The following is a 21,126-nucleotide window of genomic DNA, read 5'->3' as shown; positions in this document are numbered from 1 at the left end:
TTCTTTTACATTTGCTGAGGAGAGCTTTACTTCCAAGTATGTGGTCAATTTTGGAATGAGTGTGGCAGGATACAAAATCAATGTACAAAAATCACAAGCATTCTTATACACCAACAACAGACAAACAGAGAGCCAAATCATGAGTGAACTCCCATTCACAATTGCTTCAAAGAGAATAAAATACCTAGGAATCCAACTTACAAGGGATGTGAAGGACCTCTTCAAGGAGAACTACAAACCACTGCTCAAGGAAATAAAAGAGGATACAAACAAATGGAAGAACATTCCATGCTCATGGGTAGGAAGAATCAATATGAAAATGGCCATACTGCCTGAGGTAATTTACAGATTCAATGCCATCCCCATCAAGCTACCAATGACTTTCTTCACAGAATTGGAAAAAACTACTTTAAAGTTCATATGGAACCAAAAAAGAGCCCGCATCGCCAAGTCAATCCTGAGACAAAAGAACAAAGCTGGAGGCATCACACTACCTGACTTCAAACTATACTACAAGGCTACAGTAACCAAAACAGCATGGTACTGGTACCAAAACAGAGATATAGATCAATAGAATAGAACAGAGTCCTCAGAAATAACACCACATATCTACAACTATCTGATCTTTGACAAACCTGAGAAAAACATGCAATGGGGAAAGGATTCCCTATTTAATGGTGCTGGGAAAACTGGCTAGCCATATGTAGAAAGCTGAAATTGGATCCCTTCCTTACACCTTATACAAAAATCAATTCAAGATGGATTAAAGACTTAAACGTTAGACCTAAAACCATAAAAACTCTAGAAGAAAACCTAGGCATTACCATTCAGGACATAGGCATGGGCAAGGACTTCATGTCTAAAACACCAAAAGCAATGGCAATAAAAGCCAAAATTGACAAATGGGATCTCATTAAACTAAAGAGCTTCTGCACAGCAAAAGAAACTACCATCAGAGTGAACAGGCAACCTACCAAATGGGAGAAAATTTTCGCAACCTACTCATCTGACAAAGGGCTAATATCCAGAATCTACAATGAACTCAAACAAATTTACAAGAAAAAAACAACCCCATCAAAGAGTGGGCAAAGGACATGAACAGACACTTCTCAAAAGAAGACATTTATGCAGCCAAAAAACACATGAAAAAATGCTCACCATCACTGGCCATCAGAGAAATGCAAATCAAAACCACAATGAGATACCATTTCACACCAGTTAGAATGGCAATCATTAAAAAGTAAGGAAACAACAGGTGCTGGAGAGGATGTGGAGAAATAGGAACACTTTTATACTGTTGGTGGGACTGTAAACTAGTTCAACCATTTTGGAAGTCAGTGTGGCGATTCCTCAGGGATCTAGAACTAGAAATACCATTTGACCCAGCCATCCCATTACTGGGTATATACCCAAAGGACTATAAATCATGCTGCTGTAAAGACACATGCACACGTATGTTTATTGCTGCACTATTCACAATAGCAAAGACTTGGAACCAACCCAAATGTCCAACAATGATAGACTGGATTAAGAAAATGTGGCACATATACACCATGGAATACTATGCAGACATAAAAAAGGATGAGTTCATTTTCTTTGTAGGGACATGGATGAAATTGGAAATCATCATTCTCAGTAAACTATCGCAAGAACAAAAAACCAAACACTGCATATTCTCACTCATAGGTGGCAACTGAACAATGAGAACACATGGACACAGGAAGGGGAACATCACACTCTGGTGACTGTTTTGGGGTGGGGGAAGGGGGGAGGGACAGCATTGGGAGATATACCTAATGCTAGATGACGAGTTAGTGGGTGCAGCGTACCAGCATGGCACATGTATACATATGTAACAAACCTGCACATTGTGCACATGTACCCTAAAACTTAAAGTATAATAATAATAAATAAATTTAAAAAATCAACTATAAAAAAAATAAGATACAATAAAAACAAATATATGGGGAAAAATGAATATAATTTTGTATTAATAAAGCATGCTTTTTCCGAGATCCTTAAACTTTTTACATGTGGTAGTTGGTTTATCTTCCTGTTACTGATATTGAACAGATAACCAGAAATTATTTGCCTTATTTTTATATTTTGCTAAGATAATAAATTCTTTCAATTACTGGACTAGCTTGTATAAACAATTTAATGTTTGATGCCTTCTCTTTGGGACTGCCATATGGGTACATCTCTGTGGCGCCCTACATAGAAGAGGCTTAGACTTCTCTGCAACATTGATGCCAAGGGTAGCTGTGTAACTTGCTTTGGTCAATGCAATGAGAGGAGACATGTGGTGTGCCATTTGTATGAAGCAGCCATCAAGTCATTCCTGCACTGTCTGTCTTTTCTCCCCATTAATGTAATACTCTGCATCCAAGCACAATGCAGTCAACCAGTATTGGACAAGTGAATGAGAAGTGAATCTTTGTTGTTCAAAGTTACTGAGGTTTTGGCAATCATTTGTACTATTGGAAAATTTAGCTTAATCTGAAGAATTACACTAATATTTTTAAACATATCTTGTTCTATACTTGATTTTGTTCATATTTACTTTACTTATATAAACAGATAATAAAATAAAAGCCATAGGGAGTAAACACATTTATAAACAAGCAAAAGAAATGAATTTGTGTTGATTGCCCACTGTCTCATTTGTGCTGCCTCAGTGGGTACTATGAGGGAGCTGGCACAGGGCCTCTCTCTTGTGGAATATATAAGATCTCAATTCCTCTTGAAATTTTGTGAGAAGCTCTTGAGATAACCTTCTTTTTCTTCATCTTCCACCAACCACATACACGCTTCCCTATATCCTCTCCTTCCCTGGATTGATTGTAAATATTCTCCCACTAAAGTCCCATTATAAAGACAATGCTGTTGGGAGTTGGAAAATTGGATGCGGCATTCAGTTTATTCTTTTTATGCTTACTAATTTATTTTGTCAGATACACTTTTTTTAAAAAAGGTTAAGTCTTAAGGATAGTCAGAGTTAAGTTTTATTGATTTGTTGCTGGTGTTATGTCAGACTTGGAATTATAGCATTTTATTACTTATTCTGCTTACACCAGTAAGTTTTAATTATTGCAGACAGAGAAAACAGAAAAATTAAAAGAAAATTATTCTTCTCCCAAAAATAGGGTGCTAGAAAATGGTCTGAAACATATTAACTCGTCTTATACCACCATCTATTCTTTTTCTTTCTCTCAATGTGGTAAAATATACATAACATAAAACTTACTATTTTCATTCTTTTTAAGTGTGCAGTTCAGTGGCATCAACATTGTCGGGTAACTGTCACCACAGTCTACCTCCAAACTTGTCATAGTTCCAATTTGAAGCTCTGTATCCACTAAATAATACCTCCTTATTCTGCTCTCCTCCCAATCATAGGTAACCACCATTTTTCCTCCTGTCTCTGCGAATTTGAGAAAGATTTGACTCTTCCAAATGCTTCATATAAGTGGAATCGTATGTATTTGTCCTTTTGTTTCTGACTTATCTCACTTAGCATAATGTCTTGATGGTTGATTCATGTTAGAGTATGTATCAGGACGTCATTCGCTCTCAGTTGTATTCAGTATTTTTCTTTAGCTAGACAATATGACTAGGTTTGTTTGGCAACAAAGTTGAGAAAGGAATTGGAATTAATGAGCTTAGTGAACAGCAAATTAAAGCATATCTTTTGAGAGAGAGAGGGAGAGAAAGAGAAATGGCCTGGGGAGCAGACAGGGAAACTGCAGAAGCTGATATTATAGCACTTGTATATTTTTCCATTGCACTGGAAAATTAATTTGAACACTTTTCAGCACTTCTTCATTTGTGGTTTACATTGGACACAGAGCTTTTTAGATTTATTGCTTGGTTTGAAAATGGACAAAAACTTTATAACAGCCTCCCTATCCATCCCGTCCTTTCCAAATCTTACAAAAACCAGCAGGTTTTTCTATTAAAAACCTAGTCATGTGAATCCTGTAAGAAGATGTCATTGTTATAAAACAATACAGTGAGCGGTGAGGACAAAGAATGCCAAGTTAAACACAAAAGGGTAAAAAAAATCTGTCCACATGTTCCCACACCCTTAGGCACTTATTCCAGTGTGAATTGCCTGTAGGTTTCTTATGACAAAACTTGGCCCACCAGGCAATTCATCCTCAGAAGGGCTCAGCTCTCTCCAGAAACTGCATTCATATTTCCCAGATGATAATGGCTTTTATCAAAAGCAGAAGTTGAAGAACAGGAAAGCTCAGCATTAGAAAAGTAGTCCAGCCCTGAGGATGAGTTTCACCTGCAGGCCAGTAATGGTAAGGGCTAGAGAGCAAGGCAGTTGTTGGGTTTGGGTGCTCAAAGATGGGAAAAGCCAGTGCTCATCAGATGGCAAATGATTTTCTTATTCTGGAAATAAACAGTATATTTGCAATCTTAGTTTATGTTTTTTGTCTTTAAAATATATAAGGCAAATGTGTCAATAAATGCATAGAACTCAGGACAAAAATAAAGTACTCTAAATGTGTGCATAACATTGTTATAGCTATAGAGGTGCCTCTACATATATGCCCATAACAATATATATTTTAATAGGTATTTGTGAATCCTTCTTATAGCTTTCTTGCATATACAGATAAACCTATTTTAAAACTTATTGGAAATTTAAAGATTACCCGCAGACTTAGCCTCCTGCTGCAATAACCAGTCCATGCAACCCTAACTCTGGAAAGCAGCACTTGTCAACTTTGTGACTTTTATTAGCTACATAGGTATCTTGTCCCACCATAAGGATGAGATCAGAAAGCCTTTTTCTTGTTGATGAGCCTACCCTGTGGTTGCTGTTTTATAAACCCACCTGCCTGTTCTGATACTTAAGAAATTGCATTGAGTCTCAGGGGCCAAATACCGTTGCCACCCTTTGCTTGGGGTGTAAGTGTTGACTTCCAAATTGCAATTCGTGCCTATCAAAATAATTCATTTGTGGCCTGGCTTAGCCTTTTCCATGCTGAATCATGCTATATAAAACCATTTGTCATTTTTTCCTTCATATATATGTCAGACTTGGTTTTCTAAATTCAAAATATTCAACCAGACAAACAACAAACCCTAGAGCATTGTATCCTTACAGGGACTTTAAGCCTTTTCTTCCACTGGGGCTTAATATCCTGGCTTCTCACCTCAATATTTGTGGTAATAATGCACTCTCCATTTCATATGAAGTGACTTTCTAGCTGTCACTGATTAAGCTGTTCTTCCTCAGTGCCCTGATTTATATCCCTGAATTTTTCAGCCTCCTACCAGTGACAAACGGAAACTAGCCCTTTGCATATAATGAATACACTTGGCCTATGTACAATGTAGACAGATGTACTGTATCATTAAACACTGTGTTAAATAACTCTTGAATTACAGTTGAACTGAGGAAATACTTACATCCTTATATTAGGAATCATGGAATTTGTTTGGGGTTTTACATTGAAGGAAGAATCACAGAACTATATATATTCAAGATAAGACACTACTATTTATAATGCACAACATCAACATTAAAGTTTCTTTCACAAACAGAAAAATAAGGGAATTACAAATGCTCCCTGTAGAATGCAGTTCCTTGATTACATAATGTTACTACTCTACAAGTTCCACATCATATATTAAAATCTAAAAAAATCTAAGCTCTGAAAGAAAAGGCTGCACAATAGAAACATTTAAGAAGTGTTGCAGTATAAAACAAGAAACAATAAAGCTAGAAAAATAAAACACCTCATATATAGTTTGCTCTTAGTAGGCATATCTTAAGTTTAGTATTGAATTGAAAGACACTTTAATCTGATAGAAAAGTGGTGAATGTGAGAATTTAGAATTATCTTTCTATGGGTAGAGCTTATATGCCCAATTATGACCACAAATAATTTAGTAGGCCTGATATATATGTCCACTCGCACACATGAAAGAAAAGAGGGGAAAAAAGGATTATCAAAAGTGTTAAGCAAATGAAATAAAAAAATAAGTTATCTTAAAATAGCCATTGACTATAGGTTTATTCTTAAGATAGTTAAGGAAATTCAGATAATTCAAAGGAAAAACTGTCAGATGAACCCATTTTTTTGCCTCATATTCCTAGTTCTTTTCCTTTACAGCACCCTTTAGAGCACATCTCACAATGCTATATATACACTTATTTGGGGATACATAATTTTTGTAATTTTCATATTCCCCATCAGACAGACCCTGAAAATCTATATAAACAGGAACTGTTTCATTTTTATTTACTGCTGATTACTTAGCCAGACACAGAGTAGTGCTCAAGAAATACCAGTAAATTGTATGAAAGTTTTTCTTCTTTTTTGCATTTCAGGAAAAAATGACTCATCTGTTTTTAAATAAATTTTATTGTGTATATTTGAGGTTTAACAACATGATGTTATAAAATACATATAGATAATAAAATGGTTACTATACAGAAGCAAATTAAAATATCTATCATCTCACAGTTACTTTTATTTTTGTGACAAGAGCAGCTAAAATCTACTTATTTAACAAAAATCTCAAGTGTCTCCCAATTTTATTGCCTATAGTCCTCCTGTTATACATTAGCTCTCTAGACTTGTTCATTCTACATATCTGCTACTTTGCGTCCTTGGCCAAATCTCTGTTTGCTACACCCCTAGCCCCACTCATGGACTCTTCTATTTTCTATGTATTTCGAATTATCCAAGGATTTATTCATTTTCATCATTTAACTCATGCTTACTGAAGGCCTGCCTATGTATCATTTCTGTTTTTTATACTGTACATGCCTCTATAAACAAGATACCTTCTCTTCAAGGAGCCTAAATTCCTAACGTTCAGAGGAAGAGACAAACAGAAGGACAAGTTCGACCCTGAGACAATGTTCACAAAAAGAAAAGAGGAATGAAAAAAAAAAAAAGAAAGAAAAGCATCAATTGTCCATTTAAAAGCTATAGATATAGCTTAAGGAATTAATGATGAATATTTCTTTTCATAATAATCTCAATGGGAAGAATAAGTAAATGTAAATTTTATGATAAAAAGATCAACCAATAGTTGGTATAATAAGCAAAACAAAATTTTCACTTTATAGTAATATATTCCATTTCAATCATGAAGACCAGCCTGAGGCATCAGGTCAATTAATGTAATAACTTGCTACATAGAGACTTAGGCATAACAAGTGAAATTTAATTTAGTGGTCTCATGCTAATCATCGAGGGTCCAGAAGACAGCAACAACATAATTAAAGAAAAGAAAAATAGAATTATAAGGTTAACTGAAGGAACTAGTGCAATATAGCCCAGAAAAGGAAGGCTAAAAGATGTTTAATTTCATTTTTTTCTAACACTTGAAAGGATATAGAAGAGGTATGATATTAGGGCAAAAGAACTGGTATGAATATTAATACAAATGTGCCAATAAGAAAAAAAAGTGCAACTAGGGAATTTGGGTATTTTACATTGATTAACATTTTTTCCATAATATTATGTGATTTTTGCTCTGGAGTTATGGACAAGAAATAACTTACCATAGGCTATAACATAAGTGAGTGGAGAGTGTTTTGTTTTCTCTGTGGTTATTATTTATTTATTTATTTATTTTACAGAGATGGAGTCTACTCTGTCACCTAGGCTGGAGCGCAGTGGCATGATCATAGCTCACCACAGCCTTGAATCCTTGTCATGCAATCCTCCTGTCTCAGCCTCCCAAGGAGCTAGGACTCTGGAGTGCTCCCCCACCTGGTTCTGAGGGTATTTCTGTGGGGTTATTTGAGTTGTGCTTTTGTAGCACAGATTGGAGATGTGCAATAAATTGTGACCATGCTGTCTCTTCTTGAAAAGAAGTATCAACATTGGTTAAAATAAGCCTAATAAACTGCAACAGATACTATTAATCATTTAGTATGCCCACTAAAAATTAGACTACCGATTTTTCCACTGGACTCCTTTTCCTAAATGCATAAAACCATTTAATGCATGAGAAATTCATAGCTAAGTACAAGAGCTGAGTCCATTATTTGTACTTTTATTTCTGCAACCTATTGAATATTTACATTTAAAATTTCTGAATACAGTTTGTAAGCTAACGCGGAGTGATTACTTCAGATATTTTGAAAAGTAATTTCATGGTCATTTTTTTCTAGTGGTTTTATATGCTTTAGTTTTTTAATCCTAAAACGGGTTTCTTCTCTGACTCATAATTCTACTCTGAATCATACTACTTTAATATTTCATTCAAAGATGATTTGATTAACAAAAAATACCAAAAATCCCTATTCTGAATACAAATAAGCAAAATAGATAGATGTTACTGTTCTCATCCTATCAATTTTTAGTTCAAATTGCTAAAATGACTCAAATATTTTAAGGTTATGCAACCAAAACCTGATAAAAGCATTATAAAAACATTTATTTTTCAAACTGATTTTTTCCGGTTCTATAGTCAAGTTAACGTTCAGTTGTTATTAGGTTTCCCTGTAGGTTCAGGGCTATTTGGTTTTCTATGGTCTCTGTTCACAAGTACCTTAAAATATATTTTAAAAGATAATGGGAGGCACCTATATAAAACATTAGGCAATATTAGTTCAATACATAACCAAGTGCCTAATTGTAAATTATAGACTATCCGTGTTCACTAAGAGAGGACTATTAGTGCAAGTGAGGGGCAATCAGGAAATGTTTTATAAAATATGGTGGATGTTGTAGCTTGAAGGAAGACTAGAATTGGTTGAAGAAAGACTGAAATTGGTTAAGAGGAGTCAAGGAAAATACAAGTAACAGATTCAAAATAGAATTTGTGCTGGAAGAGTAAGAAAACTAAACTCAAGGCCGGGTGTGGGTGGCTCATGCCTGTAATCCCAGTACTTTGGGAGGGCCGAGGCAGGCGGATTATGAGGTCAGGAGTTTGAGACTAGCCTGGCCAACATGGTGAAACCCCGTCTCTACTAAAAGTACAAAAATTAGCTGGGTGTGGTGGCGCGTGCCTGTAGTCCCAGCTACTGGGGAGGGTGAGGCACAAGAATCGCTTGAAGCTGGGAGGCGGAGCTTGCAGTGAGCCGAGATTGTGCCACTGCACTCCAGCCTGGCGACAGAGCGAGACTCCGTCTTAAAAAAAAAAAAAGAAAGAAAGAAATCTAAACTCAATAGGATGGTCATAAAGGCGAAACCTTGGGAAAATTATGCACAAAAAGCTGAATGGTTCATTGAAGAGTTCAAACTCACTTAGAAGAGCAAAAGAGTTGATTAGAGACAAGAATGCAGGGACGTCGGGGGCCAAGACTGCATGGTATATACTGTCTAAATGAAAAAATAAACAAGAAGCATAGACATCAAATACTGTTCACTGGAAAAGTTAATTTAGGAGAACCAGCAAGAAAATATAGAAAGATTATATGGCAAATCCAGGAAAAGTTTTTGTTGTTGTTAGCAATACAGATATTGTTGTTAGCAATAATGATATTTTTCTCCAAATTTCTACCTTTTACTTAATCTTCCACAGTAGGTCTAAGTGGTTGCCCCACCTCTCCTAACTCCACCCCCACCACAGGTGCACAATCTCACTGGAAGCAGTGGCATGCTGGAGTGGGCTCGCAGTACCATTAGGGTTGACTCTGTGCATCTCTTCCCAGCTGCATGTAAGTGGCTATAACAGGATTATTTACAACATGAAAACTGGAAAATGCTACAAATCAAGAGTTTTGGGGGAGTAGAGGGAAACAGTTTTGTAAACATCGATTAACACATCACTGTGCACAACTATGTATTTTACCGTATTCTTTTCAATTTTTTCTTAGTTACAGTCAGTTTTGCTTCTCAGCTTCTTAGTTTTTATGAACCAATCAGAAAAACGGCTATAGAATACTTATACTGCTTAAGGCTAGTAGGCTAGAAAACATGAACATGAAAGCTCATAATCTATTCTAGTTAGTGCAATGTAATGTCCACAAACTATGAAATCTGATGGAGTTACTCTCATAAAAATGTTTTCTAAATGTCTAGTTTTTCCAATATTCCCTGATGGATACACTACAGGAAGAAAAGAAATCAAGGCTGACTTCTATGATAAATCCCTGGTGCTAGAACGGATATCCTGCAAGAAGCAATCATCAAATACCAGGTAACAAGACATCTTTAACAAGAATTCCTGTTTCAGGTGAATTTACACAGTGGGCAAATCATCCAGATTTTAGGACTTGGGATAAGAGCAACAATCTTCAGACAAATCTCTGCAAATTGCTCTTCATAAATTGCTTTCACAATAACTTTAATAAATCTGAGATTCTGATATATCCAGCTAGGAGATCACTGAATCGTTTTCTAAACATATGGTGACACTGTGACTGACAGCAGGGTATCATTAAAGAAACAACAGCTTGAATAAAGGAAGAAACTTGAGCTCCCAGACTTGCCAGGGAACTTACTTCCATATAGATTGGAGGTGACAGCTACAAAGTTATTGCCCATTTTTTTCTGTGCCACTTCAGAAGTAATAGCATCTAAGATGATAGGCATGTCATTCATTCATTCACTCAACATAAGAAATTCAGTAGGGCAAGAGATGTTGTTAGGGGCAAAATTAATTACCAAACTGCATGTAATTTAAAAAAGGAAATTAGTACGTTTTCTTAGGAAAATAGGAAAGTCTTAAAATGTTTTCTTTATTTATTTAATATGACATACAGGAGTAAAGAAATGACACTTTATTTTAGGAGGAACTAGAATGTAAAAGGAACAGTATGTGTATATTTCAACAATAGGCTTAGGCTTCATATTTTAGTAAATTAATATATTTGGAAAAATGCAGATCCCTGATGGGAACTAAATATGTCCCCTAGACTTACAATAATATGTGCAAACTCATAAGAATTAGCTTACCAGGAACAGAAAATTAGAAATTTATCAAGGCAAGAGCAAACTGCCCGTCTGCCAAAGATTGCATCATTGCAGATGATTATGTGAGGTGGTGTTTTAACATGGGAATTCATCCCACTTTTTGTTTCATTGTTTGCCTCTTAACAGAAACAAATATTTGGAAAGTTTTCCTGCCCTACTTTTTCTTACTAAGTGGGTGAGTGTCCCTACCCTTTTCTGCACACCCATGACACAGAGAGAGGAAGAGGCTTAAAGCCACATTGAAGATGTGCAGCACTTACCTATGGTGTTCCAGGCTCAGAGCCCAAAGTGGAGCTGTTTGAAAAATCATTACCCTTCTATTTATCTAAGGAGAGTATATTTGTTTAAAAGAATGCCCTATTTAAAATCTCTGCCTGCCATTTTTAATTTCTATTTATGGTCTGGTATCTCATAGCATATTAAGCTACTGTGTTAGCGAAACAAATAAAAGAGAAGGTGCTTCTTTAAAAGACAATACATTATCTTAGCTCTTTATGTTGTATTCCTTTTGTATATTCTACTACAGGAGAGACTGTATTTCTCAGCTGCTTCAAAGTCTCCAAGTTATCTTTATTTTGTTTCTCAATACATTTAAAGATGTAGTTAACTGAGATCTTTAAAGAGTTTCACCCACTGTGCATACCTTACTGAAGGTGTTGGATAAGCAATGGTGAAGACATGAGACATAATGTCAATGGTGATGATGATTCTGGTAGTCAGATTTTCAAAGTGCCAAAAATTTGGATTAATCCCATAGCAGTATTAAAATCACCATAGTCAATATTTTTTTCCTTTGACATACATATTATAAAATAGTTTATTATTCTCGCTTGCCAACTGCATTCTATAGCAGAAAGCACAACAAATTGTGAAGAACTCATTATAGTTTGAATTGGGCAAACCTGAGTCAGATTACTGGCAGTTTTATTAACTACTTGTGTTACTCAGACAAGTTCCTTAATTTCTCCAGGCCTTAGTGGCCTCTTCCATAAAATAAGAAAAGCAACAATTATAGTTAAAGGTGTTAAATGAGACAACATACATAAACTGCTTAGCATACGGTAGTAATTAATGCATTTTCTTCCCTCTAAATTTGGAAGAAAAAATATGGACTTACTACAAATTTATTTTCAGGCTCTTTTAAGATATAAAGGACTAAAGAATATGTTTTCAGTAGAAATATTTTCTTTAACATTCATTCATTATAAAAGTTTAATTTCCCTTAATGTTTATATTTTCTGAAGTTATCACTAATTTAATATATTCTACTATAAGGAAAGAATAATTATCCTATTTCTTTTGTTGGTGTATATTATTATACCTTGAAATCTTTCCATTCTTTTTGTTGTTCCTTTTTCAAATATTCATTTTTGACATCCTCCTACAAAGGAATACAAGATTAGATTGAATAAATGAGCACTTTTTCCAATTATTTAGTATTCTATACCATGATTTTTGCCACTAAATTTATAATAAAAGCAAGCCTTGACATGTTTAATTTTGGGCAGCTGGAAAATAATAGCAGAGGCATTGGATAGGCACATGGTAAAAAGAAATAGGGTAAGTTATTGGAACAATCCAAAAATGTAAAGAATAAAGTGAGACTTTCAGAAAAACAGGATAAAAAATAGTTGTATTGGTACTTATAGTAACAAATCATCATATATAAAGAATTTAGCTTTGTTTATATAAAGCAAGGCACACCCATACCCTCCCCACTCCAAGTACATACAAGTCTTCCCAGGCATTCTTGCATCTTAATAACACTACCATTTTATAAAATGTAAACAAGTAAAAAACAGAGGGGTGAGATATTTTTAAGATTTGTTCCCCATTTTAAAATTAAAGATTTGACCAACATTATCTCTATACTGCTATGTGACACTAAGATCATTATTCCATTTCTTCTGTGTATATCATCCTTTTTGTTTTACTGTTTTAAAATTCAAATTGCAAACATGAATGAATATAAATCTACACACAAGTTGAATAAATGTGTCTATACTATGCATATAAAAATTAAAAACCCACAACTTTCTTACCAATAATCTAACACAGAGCTTTAGTTATCAAATGTAAAAGGGCATTTTTATATTTTAGAAGGATGTGATTATGTTTCTACTGCATTTTACATATTTTAGAAGGACTTTATTAAATATATGAATATAAAAACATATTTCTTAAGCAGAAAAAGGAGTATACTACTTAACATTCCAACTATTCATATAAAAACCTGTAATAGTACCTTATGGCCTATTGATGATCAAAATAATTCAAATGATAGTGAATCTGGTTTCATACATTGTCACATATAATACAAATATAAAAGGCATATAATGTACAACAGCTTATTTCTCTTCTGGAATATGGTCTGTTACTTAACATAGTAAGCTTTCAGCTCAACATGACAATAACTTGTCACAGTTAATTTTTTAAAAATCAAATAAACCAATTAATAGAGGGTAAGCAACATGGACTATTCATTTCAAGAAAATATGAATGAATTCAAACAATACTAAGCATAATTTAAATATTAGCTAATTCTACAGACACATAAGTATCTTCCTGTGTTCACAACTTACATGTTTTCTAAGTGTTCAAAAAATACCAGTTTACAATAATTCCTGTATGATAAATACTATATGAAATCACTTTTGTTTTTTCTCAGAGACTCGTCATAGTTTGGCATTTTCTTTTAAACTCATGTCTGCAATAACTCTCAATGTGAAGGAAACTTTAGGATTAATTATAGTGGATATAGCTTTTCTGACATTATTATTCCTCAAACAAGGACAATTTACTGGATAGCTTCACACTGTAGAATAACTAATGACCCCATCTCTTTTTGGCACTCCAAATTAAACATCTTTCAATGAAAACAGAAAACAGATGTTCAACATTAGCAGATGTCCAGGGTGACACACTAAACATATGCAGGGAGTGGAAATCCTAGCTCCACTCACATGTGTGAGAAATGCTGACCAGTGCATGGAGGATTTCCAAGCACCATCACTTGGTTTTGTAAGAATAGAATTTCATTCATGTATTAGATAATGAGATCCTCCCACATTCCAAAGTCTATACTGTGCCAAATCTATTTTTTTAACAAAGTGTAATGATCTACTAGAAATTTTAAACCATAATTAGTTTTCTTATTTTTATATTATTTCTACATAAAAGAACAAAATAAGCAAAGAACTATAATATGCAAAAATAATTTATCTGCACTATCAAAATAAATTCTTAAATGTATCTATTTTCCTTAAATTCCAAGTGGCTTCCACCATTATTCACTTTAAGCCTACTCAAAGGACATCTTCTCAGTGTAGACTTCCCTTGTTCAATTCAGGCAGAATCTCTGAATTGAACTATCTGTTTTTCTCCCCACTAGAAGCTTTGTGAAGGCAATGAGTCATCTGATTTATCATTCTATTTCCAGTGCCTAGAATAGAGGAGGTGGTAGATACTCAACAAATTATTTGTTGATTAATTAGAAAAAGATATAGTCATTTTTTCCTCCTCCCTTTCTCTATTTCTTTATTTTAGGGGTTTGTGGGAGGTAATTCCTCACCAAGCAGTGCCACAGTACCCTGCATGTGATAGACAAGGAATAAAAATAATTATCTAAATCAAGGTGCTACCCTAACTAGCCCCTTTATAAATGATGTTTCAGCCAATATTATTTTTAGTTAAAGCATAAGTACATACAATAAAATGTATTTTTCTTACATTTTCTGTTAGATCAGTTTTGACTATTGTATACACATGTGTTACCTTCACCAAAAACAAGATAAAGAACCTCTCCATCCCCCTGAAAGGTTAACCTATAACCTTTTTCAGTCAAACCTCTCTTCACAGTGTCAACTACTTTTGGACTTCTATCACCACAGTTTACTATTGACTATCTTACTAAAAGAAATCATACAATATATCCTTTAGGTGTTTCCAGTTTTGTTCTCTTTGAATAATGTCTCCAAGATTTTTCCATGTTCTTACATGTACCAGTTTGTTACTTTTTACTAGTATTCCAGTATCCTAATGAACTTCACTTTGTCGATTCATTTTCCTGTTGATGAATATTTGTGCCTTTCAATTATTTTATTATTAAGACTTAGACTGCTATGAACATTCTTGTAAAAATCTTTTGTGTTTCTTTTTGACTCTTCTGTTAAATATTTAGGAATGGAGATGCTGAGTCACAGGGTAGATGTAGGTCTAACTTTAAAGGAAATAGTCAAAGATTTCTCCAAACTTGTGTAATTTGATGCTAACATCAGCAAGGTATAGCAGTTCCAATTGCTCCTCACCTCACCGTGTCACATGCCAACTCATGACACCAAAGTTATAGTTGCCTATGTTTAGTTCTAGAATCTTTATGGGTCTGCACTTTATGTGCAATGTGTCTGATCTGTCTTGAATTACTATTTTTTTCATAAAGTGAAGCTAATGATTATGGTTCATTTTTTCCCATACAAAAATATTTATTTGTATTTTACTTTTATCATATTTAAATTTCAGCCATACCTGAAAATATGAAATAATATCTAACTGTGGTTTTAAATCAAATTTTGCTAATAATTAATGTTGAACACTACCTTATGTGTTTCCTGGACATTACCATATCTTCTTCTGCAAAGTGTCAGTCAAGTCTTTTGCCCATTTTATAACTGGGTATTTTTCTTACTACTGTTGATAGGCAGTAGTACTTTACACATTCTGCATACACATCCTTATTCATATTTATGTACTGTGAACATTTTCTCAGTCTAAGATCTTTCTGTTGATTATATTAATCCTGTCTTCTTAATAGTAGATATTGATAATATTGATGAAGCCCACATTATAATTTTAGAAAATTTTATATCAGTGACTTTTTTTGTACTGCCTAAGACATAATTCCCCACACCAAATTCATAAATATATTCTCCTATGTTTTATTCTAGAATCTTTATGTTTCTGGGATTTATGCTTAAATGTTCGATCTGTCTTGAATTTTTCTTTTTTGTATAAAGATAGAGGTTTAAGCTCATTTATTTCCCATAGAAATATTTTGTTATAAAGATTATCCTTTCCTCTTTGAATTGACTGGAGTCTTGTAAAAATTTATCAACAACACATGCAAGTCTATTGCTGAACTATATTTGTTCCATATTTCTACTTGTCTCTGTGTATGTCAATATGAAATTTTGTTGATCATCGCAACTTTATTGTAAGTCTTGAAATAAAGGGCGAGTCCTCCAGTTTTGTTCTTTTTCAATATCTATTTGATTATTATACATCTTTAGTCTTTTTGCTTGAATTTTAAAACAGCTTGATGGTCTCTTCAAAATAAACATTGAGAGGGATTCCTTTGTGTTTATAAATAAACTTAGAAGAATGAACATCTTAAACATACTAAGTCTGTTAATCCATGAACATAGTGTATCTTTCATTTATTTCAGTGCCTTTAAGTTCGTGTAGTAATATTTTCTAGTTGTCAGCATAGCAATTATATACCTTTCCTTTATATTTATTGTGAAGTTTTGCACATATTGTTTTAGATTTAATCCTAAATGTTTTATGTTTTCTGATACTACTCTAAATGTTATCTTATTTTTTTCCCAATTGTTCTCTGCTATTACATCAAAATACAACTGCTTTTTGTACATGGATCTCATAGTATCATTTGAGTAGGGTATTCTACATATACAATTGTGTTGTCTGGAAACAGGCAGTTTTACTTCTTCCTTTCCAAAATTTATGTTTTTAATTTATTTTTTCTTGTCTTTTGTGCTGTATTGGCTTCCAGTGCAATGTTGAATAGAAATGGTAACAGTCTTGCCTTCTCTTAGGTGAAATGAATTTCAACATTAAGTGTAATGTTAGGTTAAACCTTCTACTAATCAATTTATTGGATTGAAAAGTTCCTTTCATTCTGAGTTTCCTGAGAGTTTTTGTCTAAAGACTTGTTATTTTTTCTTGCATCTACTGAGATGTTCATATGGCTTTTCTCTTGTATTCTGTTAGTATAGTGAATTATATTGATTGTTTTGAATGTTACACCAACCTTGTACTTCTGAAAAAAATGATACATGTTTATTATATATCATCCTTTTTATACCTGGCTAGATTTGACTTGCTAATATCTTGTTAAATGTTTTTATGTATGTTCAAGAGGGACATTTCTAATTTTCTTTTCTTGTACTGCTATTGTTAGGTATGAATAAGGGTAATGCTAACTTCATAAGGTATGCGATATATCCCCATACACTATATTTTCTGAAAGAGTGTACATTACTGGTATTATGTCTTCTTTAAATATGTGATGAAATTCATTAGTGAAGCCATCTGGGCCTGTAGTTTACATTGTGGGAAAGTATTTTTTTTATTATTACAAGTTTAATTTCTATAATAGATGTAGTATCACTTAGGTTTTTTGTTCTTCTGGCTTTGAGTGTAATTAGCTCTTTTTTTAAAATAACTTTTTTTTATTATACTTTAAGTTCTGGAATACATGTGCAGAATGTGCAGGTTTGTTACATAGGTATACACGTGCCATGGTGGTTTGCTGCACCCATCAACCTGTCATCTACATTAGGTATTTCTACTAATGCTATCCCTCCCCTAGCCCCCCACCCCCAGACAGGCCCCGGTGTGTGATGTGCCCCTCCCTGTGTCCATGTGTTCTTATTGTTCAAGTCCCACTATGACGGAGAACATGCGGTGTTTGGTTTTCTGTTCCCGTGTTAGTTTGCTGAGAATGATGGTTTCCAGCTTCATCCATGTCCCTGCAAAGGACATGAGCTCATCTTTTTTATGGCTGCATAGTATTCCATGGTGCATATGTGCCACATTTTCTTTATCCAGTTTATCATTGATGAGCATTTGGGTTGGTTCCAAGTCTTTGCTATTGTGAATAGTGCTGCAATAAACATACATGTGTATGTGTCTTTACAGTAGAATAATTTATAATCCTTTAGGTATATACCCAGTAATGGGACTGCTGGGTCAAATGGTATTTCTGGTTTTAGATCCTTGAAGAATTGCCACACTGTCTTCCACAATGGTTGAACTAATTTACACTCCCACCAACAGTGTAAAGGTGTTCCTATTTCTCCACATCCTCTCCATCATCTGTTGTTTCCTGACTTTTTAATGATCATCATTCTAACTGGTGTGAGATGGTATCTCATTGTGGTTTTGATTTGAATTTCTCTGTTGACCAATGATGATGAGCTTTTTTCATATGGTTGTTGGCTGTGGTGTGCTGTATTCAGGAGACCCATCTCACGGGCAAAGACACACATCGGCTCAAAATAAAGGGATGGAGGAATATTTACCAAGCAAATGGAAAGCAAAAAAAAAAAAAAAAAAAAAAAAAAAGAGAGAGAGAGAGAGAAAAAAAAAGAAAGCAGGGGTTGCAATCCTAGTCTCTGATAAAACAGACTTTAAACAAACAAAGACCAAAAAAGACAAAGGACATTACATAATGGTAAAGGGATCAATGCAACAGAAGAGCTAACTATCCACCCATACAGGAGAACCCAGATTCATAAAGCAAGTTCTTAGAGACTTACAAAGAGATTTAGACTCCCACACAATAATAGTGGGAGACTTTAACATCTCATTGTCAACATTAGAAAGATCAACAAGACAGAAAATTAACAAGGATATTCAGGACTTGAACTCAATTCCAGACCAAGCAGACCTAATAGACCTCTACAGAACTCTCCACAACAAATCAATAGAATATACATTCTTCTCAGCACCACATTGCACTTATTCTAAAATTGATCACATAATTGGAAGTAAAACACTCCTCAGCAAATGCAAAAGAACAGAAATCGTAACAAACAGTCTCGCAGACCACAGTGCAATCAAATTAGAACTCAGGATTAAGAAACTCACTCAAGGCTGGGCACGGTGGTTCACACCTGTAATCCCAGCACTTTGGGAGGCTGAGGCAGGTGGATCACGAGGTCAGGAGATCAAGACCATCCTGGCTAACATGGTGAAACCCCATCTCTACTAAAAAATACAAAAAATTAGCCAGGTGTGGTGGCGGGTGCCTGTAGTCCCAGCTACTCGGGAGGCTAAGGCAGGAGAATGGCCTGAACCCAGGAGGCGGAGCTTGCAGTGAGCCCAGATCGCAGCACTGCACTCCAGCCTGGGTGACAGAGCGAGACTCCACCTCAAAAAAAAAAAAAAAAGAAACTCACTCAAAAACTACATAGAAACTGAACAACCTGCTTCTGAGTGACTACTGGGTAAATAACGAACTTAAGGCAGAAATAAATAAGTTCTGTGAAACCAATGAGAACGTGCTTGCTTCAGCAGCACATATACTAAAATTGAAACCAATGAGAACAAAGACACAATGTACCAGAATCTCTGGGACACAGCTAAAGCAGTGTTTAGAGGGAAACTTACAGCACTAAAATGCCCACAGGAGAAAGCAGGAAAGATCTAAAATTGATACCCTAACATCACAATTAAAAGAATGAGAGAAGCAAGGAAAAACAAATTCAAAAGCTAGCAGAAGACAAGAAATAACTAAGATCAGGGCAGAACTGAAAGAAATAGAGACATGAAAAACCCTTCAAAAAATCAATGAATCTAGGAGTTGGTTTTTTGAAAAGATTAACAAAATAGATAGACTGCTAGCCAGACTAATAAATAAGAAAGGAGAGTAGAATCAAATAGCCACAATAAAAAATGATAAAGGGGATATCACCACTGATCCCACAGAAATACAAACTAGCATCAGAGAATACTTTAAACACCTCCACGCAAATAAACTAGAAAATCTAGAAGAAATGGATAAATTCCTGGAAACATATACCCTCCCAAGACTAAACCAGGAAGAAGTTGAATCCCTGAATAGACCAATAACAAGTTCTGATATTGAGGCAGTAATTAATAGCCTAACAACCAAAAAAATAAAGCCCAGAACCAGATAGATTCACAGCCGAATTCTACCAGAGGTACACAGAGGAGCTGGTACCATTCCTTCTAAAACTATTCCAAACAACAGAAAAAGAGGGACTCCTCCCTAACTCATTTTATGAGGCCAGCATCATCCTGATACCAAAACCTGGCAGAGACACAACAAAAAAAGAAAATTTCAAGCCAATATTCCTGATGAACATCAGTGCGAAAATCCTCAATAAAATACTGGCAAAGCAAATCCAACAGCACGTCAAAAAACTTATCCACCACCATCAAGTTGGCTTCATCCCTGGGATGCAACGCTGGTTCAACATACGCAAATCAATAAATATAATCCTTTACATAAACAGAACCAATGACAAAAACGACATGATTGTCTCAATAGATGCAGAAAAGGCCTTCGATAAAATTCAACACCGCTTCATGCTAAAAACTCTGAATAAACTAGGTATTGATGGAACGTATCTGAAAATAATAAGAACTATTTATGACAAACCCACAACCAATATCATACTGAATGGGCAAAAGCTGGAAGCATTCTCTTTAACAACTGGCACAAGACAAGGATGTCCTCTGTCATCACTCCTATTCAACATAGTATTGGAAGTTCTGGCCAGGGCAATCAGGCAAGAGAAAGAAATAAAGAGTATTCAAATAGGAAGAGAGGAAGTCAAATTGTCTCTGTTTTCAGATGACATGATTGTATATTTAGAAAACCCCATCATCTCAGCCCAAAATCTCCTTAAGCTGATAAGCAACTTCAGCAAACTCTTAGGATACAAAATCAATGTGCAAAAATCACAAACCTTCCTATACACAAATAATAGCCAAACAGAGAGCCAAATCATGAGTGAACTCCCATTCACAATTGCTACAAAGAGAATAAAATACCTAGGAATACAACTTATAAGGGATGTGAAGGACCTCTTCAAGGAGAACTATAAACCACTGCTCAAGGAAATAAGAGAGGACACAAACAAATGGAAAATCATTCCACGCTCATGGATAGAATAATCAATATCGTAAAAATGGCCAGTAATTTATAGGTTAAACGCTATCCCTATCAAGCTACCATTGACTTTCTTCACAGAATGAGAAAAAAACTACTTTAAATTTCATATGGAACCAAAAAAGAACCCATATAGCCAAGACAATCCTAAGCAAAAAGAACAAAGCTGGATGCATCACACTACCTGACTTCACACTATAATACAAGGCTACAGTAACCAAAACAGCATGATACTGTACCAAAACAGATCTAGAGACCAATGGAACAGAACAGAGGCCTCAGAAATAA

At 34.7% G+C, this 21,126-nt stretch overlaps 1 protein-coding gene across 2 annotated transcripts in view; it reads right to left on the bottom strand.

Moving 5' to 3' along the window:
* CNBD1 (cyclic nucleotide binding domain containing 1) overlaps positions 1-21,126 on the bottom strand; it is a 636,725-nt gene that overhangs the window by 19,084 nt on the left and 596,515 nt on the right. For both annotated transcript variants that reach the window (XM_055116708.2, XM_063606847.1), the window contains exon 12: positions 12,223-12,282. In XM_055116708.2, coding sequence (XP_054972683.2) covers positions 12,223-12,282 — 60 coding nt within the window. The remainder of the gene's footprint in view (positions 1-12,222; positions 12,283-21,126) is intronic.

Source organism: Pan paniscus, chromosome 7 (genome assembly GCF_029289425.2).
Source record: "Pan paniscus chromosome 7, NHGRI_mPanPan1-v2.0_pri, whole genome shotgun sequence".
In the NCBI taxonomy this organism is placed as follows: Eukaryota; Metazoa; Chordata; class Mammalia; order Primates; family Hominidae; genus Pan; species Pan paniscus.
The sequence above is the reverse complement of the archived record's forward strand: the minus strand, read 5'-3'. Positions and strand labels throughout refer to the sequence as shown.